Source organism: Paralichthys olivaceus, chromosome 19 (genome assembly GCF_024713975.1).
Source record: "Paralichthys olivaceus isolate ysfri-2021 chromosome 19, ASM2471397v2, whole genome shotgun sequence".
Lineage (NCBI taxonomy): Eukaryota > Metazoa > Chordata > Actinopteri > Pleuronectiformes > Paralichthyidae > Paralichthys > Paralichthys olivaceus.
Window position 1 is genome coordinate 18,653,238 of NC_091111.1, and position 11,673 is coordinate 18,664,910.

The 11,673-nt window shown below is 44.1% G+C and overlaps 2 protein-coding genes across 2 annotated transcripts in view; one reads left to right on the forward strand and one right to left on the reverse strand.

Annotated features, from left to right (window-relative positions):
- On the forward strand, positions 1-2,641 carry ttll2 (tubulin tyrosine ligase-like family, member 2). Its single transcript, XM_069514895.1, has 3 exons — positions 1-222; positions 621-1,891; positions 2,044-2,641. The coding sequence occupies exons 1-3, from the start codon at positions 1-3 to the stop codon at positions 2,363-2,365; spliced, it is 1,815 nt and encodes a 604-aa protein (XP_069370996.1). The 3' UTR covers positions 2,366-2,641.
- LOC109640837 (uncharacterized) overlaps positions 2,608-11,673 on the reverse strand; it is a 25,881-nt gene continuing 16,815 nt past the window's right edge. Inside the window, exons 5-13 of the mRNA XM_020105031.2 lie at positions 11,400-11,508; positions 9,786-11,079; positions 8,948-9,047; positions 8,501-8,594; positions 6,067-6,228; positions 3,888-4,004; positions 3,720-3,804; positions 3,326-3,446; positions 2,608-2,980 (exon numbers count right to left, since the gene is read on the reverse strand). Coding sequence (XP_019960590.2) covers positions 2,803-2,980; positions 3,326-3,446; positions 3,720-3,804; positions 3,888-4,004; positions 6,067-6,228; positions 8,501-8,594; positions 8,948-9,047; positions 9,786-11,079; positions 11,400-11,508 — 2,260 coding nt within the window. The 3' untranslated portion in view covers positions 2,608-2,802. The remainder of the gene's footprint in view (positions 2,981-3,325; positions 3,447-3,719; positions 3,805-3,887; positions 4,005-6,066; positions 6,229-8,500; positions 8,595-8,947; positions 9,048-9,785; positions 11,080-11,399; positions 11,509-11,673) is intronic.

The following is an 11,673-nucleotide window of genomic DNA, read 5'->3' on the forward strand; positions in this document are numbered from 1 at the left end:
ATGGCTGCGTCCCTGGTGTTCAGACTTCATGACAGGGCTCCAGAGCTGCTGAGACAGGTTCTCCTGGAGCGAGGATGGGAAGAATATGACGGAGGACAACGGGAGGAGGGAGACTGGAACCTCCACTGGCGCCGCGCGGCCTTCCACAGCTCCGAATATCACAACCTGTTGCCATGGCAGCGCCTCAACCACCATCCCAAGACGGTTGGCATCACACGCAAGGTGACGGTCCTGACACGTGACCAAAAACATTGAGACTCAAAATGACGGATGATGTTGTCAAATAATCTTTTCATAGCAACTCTAGACGTGATGTGTCACCTGAGGCCAAATCATCTTGATCGCCCCCTGGTGGCTGGCTGTAGTACATGCCATGAATCAGTGATTCTTCAACAATGTCACTTACGTTGTTGAATCCCCTCAAATTTATCGTGGGTCCACTTCACACCAAAATCGTCACTGCGTTTGTTTGGGTTCTTTGCGATACACGTGACAAGTGTGAAGACGAGGAGATGATCTGTTCTCCAGACACAGACTTCCATTAATAAGAAATCTGTCCCTGGATTCAAATAAATGTTTGTTTAACAGAATGAAAGAAAGAACTGCTTGTCTTTCTTTAGGACTTCTTGGCACGAAACCTGAGGAGGATGAGAGCCACGTGGGGCTCATCGCTCTACGACTTCAGTCCCACCGCGTTCATCCTCCCTAACGACTACACCCGCTTCCTGGCCGCATACGACAAACTGCATCTGACCGGAGGGCCGCCGCTCTACTGGATCTGCAAACCCGTGGATCTCTCCAGAGGCAGAGGGATCTTCATCTTCCAGGATATTAAAGACCTGGTCTACGACTGCTCCGTCATCGTGCAGCGGTACGTCAGCGACCCTCTGCTGATCTCTGGCTACAAGTTCGACCTGAGGATCTACGTGTGCGTGAAGAGCTTCCATCCGCTGACTGTTTACATTCATCAAGAGGGGCTGGTGCGCTTCGCCACGGAGAAGTACAACCTGGCGTCTCTGCAGAACCTGTTCGCTCACCTCACCAACACCAGCATCAACAAGTTGGGTCCTTTCTACAGAGCCGAAAAAGAGCGAGTGGGCCCAGGCTGCAAGTGGACCATGAGCAAGTTCCGACATTTCCTCCACAGCCAAGACGTCGACGAGCTTCTTCTGTGGCAGAGGATCAACACCATCGTCACGCTGACCCTCCTCACCATCGCTCCCTCTGTTCCCTCCTGTCCCAACTGCGTGGAGCTCTTCGGCTTCGACATCCTCGTCGACGTCGAGTTCAAGCCCTGGCTGCTGGAGGTCAACTACAGCCCCGCGCTGACGCTGGACTGTCCAGCTGACGTCACAGTGAAGAAAGGACTGATCGGTGATCTGATCGATCTGATGAACTACACGTCGATCGACAGCTTGAGAGACAGAGCCTATCGGAGACGTAAGCACAGGCAGCCTCGTCTCCACGTCGCCCGGCCCTCTGACGTTCCTCTGTCCTCACTCCCTCTGCTACAAACTGTCCCACAGTCTAAAGACATGAACCCAAGACAACATGCTTTTGTGGCGGACCACCGGAGACACCTTCCCCCAGTTAACTCGAACCAAACGTGTGCAGCCAGGGTCACGATGATTAACTCCACGGACAGAAAAACCCACAGCGACAAGACGCCGAACCTGACACACCACAACGTGTCAGTGGTGAAGGGACGCACACGTCCAGGCCTCGCACCGTGGCTGAGGGACAACAGGGGTCTTCGGGCGCCGAAGGTTACAAACCCTGAGACGAAGCTCTCAGGAGAGACGGACGTTTCTTCGAAGGCCCCTGATATCCGACAGAGGGAGCTGGGATTCAAACCATCTGCTGTGGCCTTGAAGCTCCCGAACATTTACAGGTAAACTACTTTGTCTGGTCCATGAAAAAAACAAAACTTTCTCAAAGGTTTCTCTCGTTCTTATCACGCTGATGTTCAGCAGCTGCCTCAAGTCAAAGCGTCCAACTCTTCTCAAAGTGTAACGGACAAATGTTGTGATTGTTTCACTGTAGGAGTAAAGTCCCAGAATCCACTGCACTGAGAAGACCAGACGTTCCTCCAGTCAGAGTCGGAGACTTCATCCGGACGTTCCCGTTTAACGCAGCCACCCTGAAGGCCTCACGACACAAACTGGACGTGAAGATTGTCGTGCAGGAGCTTCACAAGCTGACCGGTCAGCTGACTCCAGGTCAGTCCGACGAGGCAAAGCGGAGGAGAGCGGAAGAGGAGGAGGAGGAGAAGAAGAAGGAGGTGGAGGGTGAAGACGACTTTGATTCTCTGTTCTGGGGCCCGAAGGATCCTCCGTCTCTCAGACAATGTTTCAAACCAACTTGAAGAAACCGGAGCTAAAAATGTTTTATTGCATTTTTCTCTTTCATTGTTTTTTGACTTTCTGGATTTTTTTTTTTTTTTTTTATCCTTAGATTTCTTTTGTGTGTTTCATCAATTTCCAAAAAGTGGTAAAACACATTATTATTATTAATGTTTATTATTAATAATATAATATTAATTATATTAAATCCTTGTTGTGTCATTTTGTCAGTTGTTTAGTAAAATGAGTAGAAACTTTTAACACATTTATAGTTGTTGAATTAAAGACATTTAATCAATTTCACAGTTTGAGCTCACGGAGACTTAACAGTGCTAGGTTATTAAGTTCATCACTTATTCAGATGAAGGACGAGCGCTGCCACATGATCTTGATCAACAGAAATACTCCTGTGACACAAACAGTACACAAGTTGTCGTCATGCCCACGTGAACACAAGCATCTATTTCGATTGTGCGACTCTCATCTTTTCTCTGACTCGGCCTGATGGGTACTTGGTCTCCTGGCGTCCGTCGGGGTAGATGGTCTTAACCGTCCCGTCGGGATACTCTCTCCTCTTGAACTGAGAAGTGTGGACTTCTCTTTCACCGCTGGAGAAATCTATCATCTTCTCACCGGACCTGGAAGATAATAATAATCACAATCATCATAAAACAAAGTGCTTCACCATAATCAATAGAATAATCTGTTTCCTTGTCCAAGTTGTCCCGACTGCGAAGACTCTGTCCCCTTCATCTTTCGGGGACAGTGAGGAGACGTCTCTGAAGGTTTGTGGGGAATTAAAGGATCTAAATTAGGAGCCAGGACACGAAACATCTTAAAGGTGATGGACGCTTCAAGTAAAACCAGGACCTGCTCCCTCATCCAGTGGATGATGTGAAGATCTGTCGGAGTGGGACAGCTTTATCTATTTACGAGGACACCTGTTAGCTGCAGCCTCAATGAGACGGGGACTTCGGTCTTACGGTGAAACGAGAACGATGGTGCCGTCGCTGAAGATCGTCCTCTCGCTGCCGTCGGGCTCCGAAGACTTGATGGTCTGGTCCGGAAATAAAATCTCTCTTCTCCCTCCGGGGTGTCGCTTCTCTGTTCAAGTTGAGAGAGAAATGTTCATTTTCTATGTATTTGATTTTTCCTTTATTTTTCACAGTTTGGAAAAATAAAGACAAGAACATTTCTTTGTTTGATTAAAACATCTTAAGACTCTCAGACGATGCAGATCGTTTTCTGTAGGTTCCTCACTACAAGCGAAAACTTCCACATTAAGATGAAAGCATTGTTTTAAAGCTTTAAATATATGAGATATATATATAATATACAAGTCCCCTGATAGATTCACCCTCCAGACACGTCTCTTACCGATCTGCTTGTTGGGGAAGTGAAGGATCTCCAGACCACCTGGGCAGCTGGTGTGTGTAATCTGTGCACTGGCGTAATAATACACCTGTAACACACACGTTTTTATCGGGTGAAGCATGAACAACAGAGCATCCAAACAAAGTTCAAGGAGAAAACCTCAGCTCTCACCACTCTCCCGTCCTCTGAAACGTGTTTCACGTCTCCGTTGAAGAACGAGACAGTTTTTGTTTTCTGGGTGGAAATGATTCTCCTCGTCAGCAGGAAGCTCCCGTCACAAAGACGAAGCTGGGCAGAGAGAGAAACCGTCATCAGGACAAAACGTTTCCCTCCGAAGGTGATTTAAAGATTTGTAAACATGCACTCTCTTTTTTTTTTTCCTGCAGGTAGAATGATGGATTATCCGTCATCCCCTGTGGATTCATAAAATATACATATTTATCTATGTTTTTAATTCTCTGTGAAACATTCTTTTTATTTTCTCTGATAGATCTCAGATTTTATTTCAGACTTTATTTACATTATATTTAGTAAAATGTAGTATTTAGTGATGTAATGTATTTCACTGCTCACTTGTGAAAACATGTATTTTTGTCGCTGTTTGAACTGTCAGGGTGAAATCAGGCTCGGCACTGACAGAAGTGACTCGGGCAGCGTATCGACTTGCGCCGCATGAACATGTAATGAGGTCAGCGTGTTCTTCGACACCGTCTTTTGTTCGTCCTCATGAATTATTGCCGTGAAGCTTAAAGGCCACTTAACAGAGTTTTATACACTTGAATCATTTGATGCCTGAAAGATTTAAACAGAAAAGTGTTCATTGAGGAAACACAATTAAAGAACTGCTCAGTAACAGTTATTGTTTCTTTACGGACAAATCAGCAGCAATTACAGCAAAACACGTCTGATCTCAGCTCAGTTAAAACCTCATCTCTCTCCAGAGTGAGGAGAGAAAGTAAAGCGAGGACCAGCTGAGGGCAGCGTAGCTTCGTTCATTTCTACCGGCCGAGGAAACCACAGGACGTTAAACCAGCACAACAGTGAAACTGAAACTTTCTCTGTGTTGAGCAATCAGACCGATTAAAAAAACCATCAAGTCAGAATGTGCACACACACGCACGATTCTCCCAAATTCAAAATATTACCATTTGTTATTTTAGACCTTTTAAATGCAAATTGTTTTTTTTGTTTAAATTGATTTAAATTTTGTCTAAATTAGTTTAAGAGATAAACTAAAGCGAGAATCATTCACATGAACAGATTCTTACGCAAACATGAATTCAAATTGTAGATTCAACAATTTTCTCATCAATCAATTCATTCATTCATTCATTACGACTCGTTTCAGACATTTAATTTATTCAGCTTTTAAACAACTTCACAGGTTTTTCTTTATAAGAACGTTTTTCAAACAGATTCCTTTTGGCGCTGCAGCATTAATGAGTCTTTACTGTTTTAATCATTGACTTTCATTTGTAAAGGTTCTAACTTTTTGTCAAACTAGTTTTAATAGAGACGCATTGATTCCACATCACTGGCAGATACAACAAATATCAAATATTGTTTCATTCTGAGTGTTTCAGGTCGTCTACTATGACGACTGACTCCATCAATGACTCCTTGTGGTGTTGAGACCTCAGTTCTATAAACCTGTCCTCAAGTGAAGCGGAGCCTGTTGCCTCATATGGTTTTGGTTTCAGGTTCTGATTGTGCTCGTGATCAAATCTCACGAACACGCACCTCCTCATCAACAGGTGGAATCCATCCGGCTGAAATGAGCGTTGAAGAAAAGCTCAAAGGAATAAGAGAGGAGAGAAGTGAAGGAAGAGAGAATCAAATGTTCTCACGCGAGCCCCAGAGTGTGAGTGTGTCTCACGTGCAGGCGTTATCTCTGCAGTCTGTCCAGGAAATTCATCTACCCACGGAGATAAAGGACAAACGTGTCCTCCGTCCTCTGAGAGTAACAGAGTGAGGCCTCGTCTACGACCGAGTCCTCTGTTTTTCTGATTGTGTCCGAAGAACAGATTCTCAGGAACAAGCGATCAAAACAACAGATAACGTAACTGAACGTAGCAACGACCACAGGTTTCAGTTTTGTAACTCGTGGAAATGAAAACACTTCTCTGCCGGTGCAGATGTTTTTCAGACCAAAATGTTACCGAGCAGGTTTTGTGGCATTTAGAGTTTTTGTTGCATCGAACGAGTCTGTTCATGTGTTTCGTGGTGAAATGAACCTTCGAGATAAAATAACGAAAAGAAAACAGATGTGAATAACTTGACGGATTAAAATGGAAGATACGTTTTTTTTTTAAATATATCAGAATAAGAAGATTCAGTATCGGTGTCAAACCTGTTTTTGTTCCTGCTGGTTCGCTGAGCGTGTCGGTGCAGTGCATCGTCCGGCCTGCAGACAGCGCTGTGGAGTGAGAGTCAGTCTCTTCCTCAGCTCCAAGTTTTCTCTGATCAGCTCCTGGAGGTGGCATCGAACTACCGACCAATCACCCCCGTCCTGCTTCATGCACGCACACACACACACACACACAGGACCCAACACTGTGAACTCCACGTGTGACTCATGTGTTGACTTTAACTCTTGGGAATATTTTTTTATAGCTGACTTTACAGAATTACACCATCAGGTTGTTGATGTCTTCACACCTTCTCGTTCATTCGACTCAAAATCAAAGTGAAAGAATCCGGTGTGTTTTCCCGGAAACCTCCCAAGTGATTCACTGAACGATTTCGGGGAATGGGAAATTTAAAAAGTGCAACACCTGGAATAAAAACTCGACTCTTATCGGTCTGTGAAATAATAAAGCTTACGTTGATTTGTGTCGAGCAAATCTGATTTGAAAACTTTGAGAGCGCCCCTCAGCTTCGAATCATCTTATTTCAGTTTGCCCAGCGCTGGTAGGTTCAACCTGTGTCCAACAGCTGTTCCACCACGTTTCCTGAAATACAACAACTGTGCTTTCCAGTGTGTGACAGGCAGATGAATGTATCAGGGAGGAAAAACAGGCAGAAACTTGTTGGTTGGTTCCAAAGAACCAAAAAAAATGTGACGCGTCTGTGAGAACCCGAGGGAAGCAAATTACATTTTCAGATCATTTGAACATGTTAACTCAGAGTTTGAATTGCTCATGGCAAAATCTACATTCCTCATAGAATTACAGCAGCAACGCTCACAGGCGTGAACGCATCATCACCAGGGCGATAAAAACAATATCTACGATCACCACACGATAACAAAGGTTCGGTATAAATACACGGATCCTGCGTTATTCACAGTGAGGATCAATCCACCTCTAGTGTGTGAAGGATTTTAGTGTTTCTCATGTTTCTCTTATCGTGATAATCAACAAATCGACTGATATGAAAATCCGCCCCCCCCCCCCCAGGAACTAAATAAACAAAGATTATGTTCGTTTCTTATGATTTAAATCTATTTGTCAGTTTTCTGTTCATCAAGATTTCAAGTTAATAATAATGTGAAGTATAAAAGTATTTTGCACTGCTCAATCTATTTTCTGGTTTGCACTGCTCTGTTGTGTACATGTCCTCTGAGTGCTCGATATGTTGTGTCCTTATACGTTTTGCTGCTTCTCCACTGAGTCACATGTCACCTCTTAAACCTCTTCTCATCTGAGTGTATCGCTGCAGCCCTGAAACACTGGCAGTACCAGTTGCGTTTTACGTGCTGCAGGAGTGGGCGGTATTCATGGCTTCGGGGAAAAACTGAAGGAAATTGCAGGAGAGTAAATAATCATCCAGGCTCTGGCTCCGACGCTGGAGAGCATGACGCAGCGCTTTCACGAGGGATCGGTTCACCTGGCGAAGTCTGCGAGGAGCGATGAACGTGTTGTGAAACAGGAACCATGAGGTCATGAGAAACACTGGAGCAGCTTGTTGAGCAACGCCGCTGCTGCTGCTGCTGCTGCAACGCTGCAGCCAAATCAAACCAAAACTCCCTGAAACTAACAATCAGTTTAACTGCTGAGTGTCTGAGTGACTGGAGCCTGATGAGGACCAGACGTCTGAAGATTTAAGTTGGAAAGAATTAGTAATTAGTCAGTTAGTTAGTCAGTTAGTTAGTCAGTTAGTTAGTCAGTCAGTCAGTTAGTCAGTCAGTCAGTCAGTTAGTCAGTCAGGCCTGTATCTGTGGGCTACGTGTTGGGCGACTCCCCAGGTCAGAGGCGACTCTTTCTGTCAGTTTGCCGCCGCGTTGCTTCGGACTGACCCTGTTTGCTTTTCCCAGGTGCGGTCCGTCTTTGTGCTGCATTCCAGACAAGTCTGGTGTCGGAACATTCTGACCTCCTATTTCCAAAAAAAAAATATGAGATGGAGCCTCCACTCAAGAATTTCGACCCGTCGCTCATGGAGACGTAGATACTAGATATAGAAACACGCCCCCCCCCCCCCCCCCCCCCCCCCCCCCCATGGTGGAACAAGCTCCCACAGAACTGCAGGTCAGCTGGAAAACTTTGGTCTTTAAAACCAATGCTGACGACTTTCCTGTCTGCCACGGCTTTTTATTAAATCAAATAATTACTCATTCCTCACACTGCGCCGTTATTTCAACTCTTTTAATTCTAATTCTTTTTATTTATTCTCTTATTTTGTCTTCTACTCTTTTCTTATGAAATGCTTTTTTAAATTTTTTTTTTTATTGTCTTTTGTTGCTTTTACAATTTGTCACGATGCCCTTTTTGTTTTTTTGTTGTATTTTACTGATAATATTGTCGGATACGAGCCTGCGTATGTCGAAGCTCCCACCAGACACTGACCTGGACGTCCCTGGACTCCAGTTCGTTCAGACTGTGTTGATTCTTCATGACCTCTTTTCTGTTTCCTCCTGTGCAGCATCCCTCCACTGGTTCTCTGCAGAATTATCAGAAATAAAAAAAAGACTAAACAAACGACAATAATCACAATCATAATCCATCCTGCTAAAAACTGATTTTCAGTGCGTAAGATATTGGAACTGAAAAAACAGGGTTCTTCATGCACGTCATCTTTTCATCCCTCCTTTGTTATTTAGCAGGATTGCAGCAGATTAACATGAAAGACGAATGTTTTGTTGATAAAAAGACGTGTTAGGTGAAGGAACAAGATAATAAACCACTCCTACTTACTTCCTGCAGAAGGCAGTGCTGCTCAGATTTTAACAGATTTCATACAGAATTAACAAAAACATCTATTCAGCTGCAAAACCACAAGTTGGTTTTTCTTACCTGTGAAATCCCCAGAATGTTTGCGCCGTTTTTGTTTTATCTGGATCATCATGTTCCATCTCTGGTTTCAGCGAGTTTCTCCTCAGCGCTGTCTGAACCGCTGGAGATTAAGAAACTGAGATTTTTAAGAAGATCAATCTGAAGAGGAAACACCTGCAGAGCCTCCTGCAGCTGCATCGCTCTGTCAGACTCATCATGAAATCAGCAGTTGGTACATTTTTAACAAGTTCCAGAAATTGCTTTAAGCACAACACTGATATTGGATCGATGTTTTTCAAAAAAATAAATTTTAGTTGCATCCCTGTTGAAAAGATCACGTAATGTGGCGGCTTTATCTAGAGTCTAGATGTAGAGGAATTAATTCAAATGAGCCTGACAGCCTCTTTAAATGACACTTTTACAATAACGCTGAGTGAGTTAAGAGTCTTTGTGTTTCACTCCCTAACCTGAGGAGTTTTATTTCTCTTGTTTGTAGTTTTAATCTCTTTTATTTTTATTATCTATTCATTTCTATTACTGATATTTAATTTCCCAAACTGGGTTTATAGGGAAAGTGTATGGGATTTGACAGAAGAGAATATTATAGAATAGAATAGACTCTTTTTTCTATTTATTTATTTTTTATTATTGATTATTATTATTTAAATCTAAATTATTTATCTATTTGTTGTTTTTTAAATAAATCAAAACAAAACAAATAGTTGCTTAAAATCTTACAATGAGGTTTTTCCATCGACGTATGTGTTTTGATTCACAGAGTCAATACAGACTTCCAATCAATAATCATGAAGGAACAACTCACCCTAAAAAGAAACACTGGAAACCAATTACAAATTACCATGAGTCATATTTTCTCTGTTCGAGTGCTGCTGAAGACCTGGACCATGCCTCAGGTCCTGCTTCTGTTTCCACGGTAACATCCCTCCGTCCTCAGCCTCGCTGGGAGCGTCGCTGGTGAAACCGTCCTCTGAGCAGTTTGACTCCTGCGGGCCGCTGCAGCGAGGGGGGGAGGGGAGCTTGGGAAACTGGTGACACTGTGAGGGTGGGTTATCTTCACCCTCGCTGCTGCTGCTGCTGCTGCTTGCGGAGGAATGCGTGGGAAATGTGCTGCGTTTCCGAGGTGTTGAGGCTTGAGTCGTGCCGCTCGGTGCAGAGAGACGCACTGTTGCAGCTTGTTTTTGACCTTTGACCCGGTGTGAGGTTGCGTCTCTTCCTGGTCTCGACTCCCCACGCTGGCGGAGCTGAAAGTGTGTTTTTGTTTCATCGCGGCCTGTGGATTGAGTTTCCACATCCGAGCTTGGGACTCTTTCGATGTGGTCGTTCACTGTCTCAGAACTAACAATAACTTCCTGATGTCTCCAGGCCCGAGGGGACACGCTGCTCTCTCTCACAGGGGGGGAAATGTGGAAACGTTGCACTAAATTTGATTCATTTGCAGCGTTGGGATGTTCGGGCGTCCAGACGTGTGGGTCGTTCTGCTGGAGGGACTTTTCCCACCGATCCTTCGAGGTGGCACCGCCTGATCCCACAGACATTCCTCCTTGAGGTGCTGCCAGCCCAATCTGACCTTTAACCTCGTCCTCACTCACAAACTTTCCTGCAGTTTCACCCATGTTTTCCATTTCCTGATGCTTCAGCCTTTTCTCTGAGCTCACAGACGCTGTCAGCTCGGAGACCGATTGAACAACTCTGGACTCCGTCTCCTCTAAATTGGTTTTCCCTGTGGGTTTGTTGGCTCTGTACTTTTTCTGTCGTGACTGAAATGGTAAATTTCCATTCCCTTCTTTTGTCATGTGAATTTCCCTGATCTCTTTAGTTTCAGTTTGAGCCTGGATCTCTGTCCGATCCTGTGATGTCTGAGGATTGAATAAACCAGAGTGGAAGTCCTGTGAAGTCCCAAACTCCCGGCTGCATGTTCCTCCATCTTTAAAGACCTTCGATGAGGCAGAGGTGCATCTCCGGACGCCAGACGTCAGCTTCCTGCTGCGCTGCTGCTGCTGGCGGAGAGACGCCCTCCTCTGGAGCTCCTGCTGGTCACTGACCTTCAAATTATTTCTGTTCATCCTGGAAATGTCCTCACGTTTCCTCAAGAAGTGACGTCTTTGTTTCAACCTCACCGATGCACCATTGTTCTGGGAAAACAACAATAATCCATATGTTCATATTCAACCTTTCACAGAGTGGCAGTTAAATCTGAATGGTGAGAACCAGGGAACAGATGAAATAAAGGAATTTTTTTAAATGTCAGCTTCTGTCACATTTATTGGTTTGAACAATGCAAATCTGCTTTTAAATATAAATGAAATATAATTAATGTGTTTTGAGGTTTAGTTTGATGTTTTCACTTATTACTTCACTTCATATCAATGTAAAGCTCGTCTAGTTGCTGCCTGATGTAGCACAGTAAATGACTGTTTATACTAAACTAATACATTATGTATATTTAATATACCTTCAGCTGTTTGGGCTCATGAGCTTCCTGCTGCTCTTCAACAAACTCTCCGCGATTCTCAAAGCTTTTCCTCGAAGCAGATGGAATCCAACTTGGCGCCGGGACAGAACTGAAGAATAAAAATAAAAGAACACAGTGTAAAATATTCTGGTCAGATAAACATCGGCCATGCACCTTCGTGAACGGTTTAAGAGTCGGGCAGCAGCAACTCTCCTGTTATTTCTCTGGTGCTTTAAAAAAAAAAAAACACAGTAATAAAACAACAAAGAGCAAA

Bases quoted from the DNA above. Each gene is read 5' to 3' on its own strand.
- ttll2 (XM_069514895.1), top strand. From the start codon at position 1: ATGGCTGCGTCCCTGGTGTTCAGACTTCATGACAGGGCTCCAGAGCTG. The intron at 223-620 runs GTGACGGTCCTG...GTCTTTCTTTAG, and splicing joins CGGTTGGCATCACACGCAAG to GACTTCTTGGCACGAAACCT. The intron at 1,892-2,043 runs GTAAACTACTTT...GTTTCACTGTAG, and splicing joins AAGCTCCCGAACATTTACAG to GAGTAAAGTCCCAGAATCCA.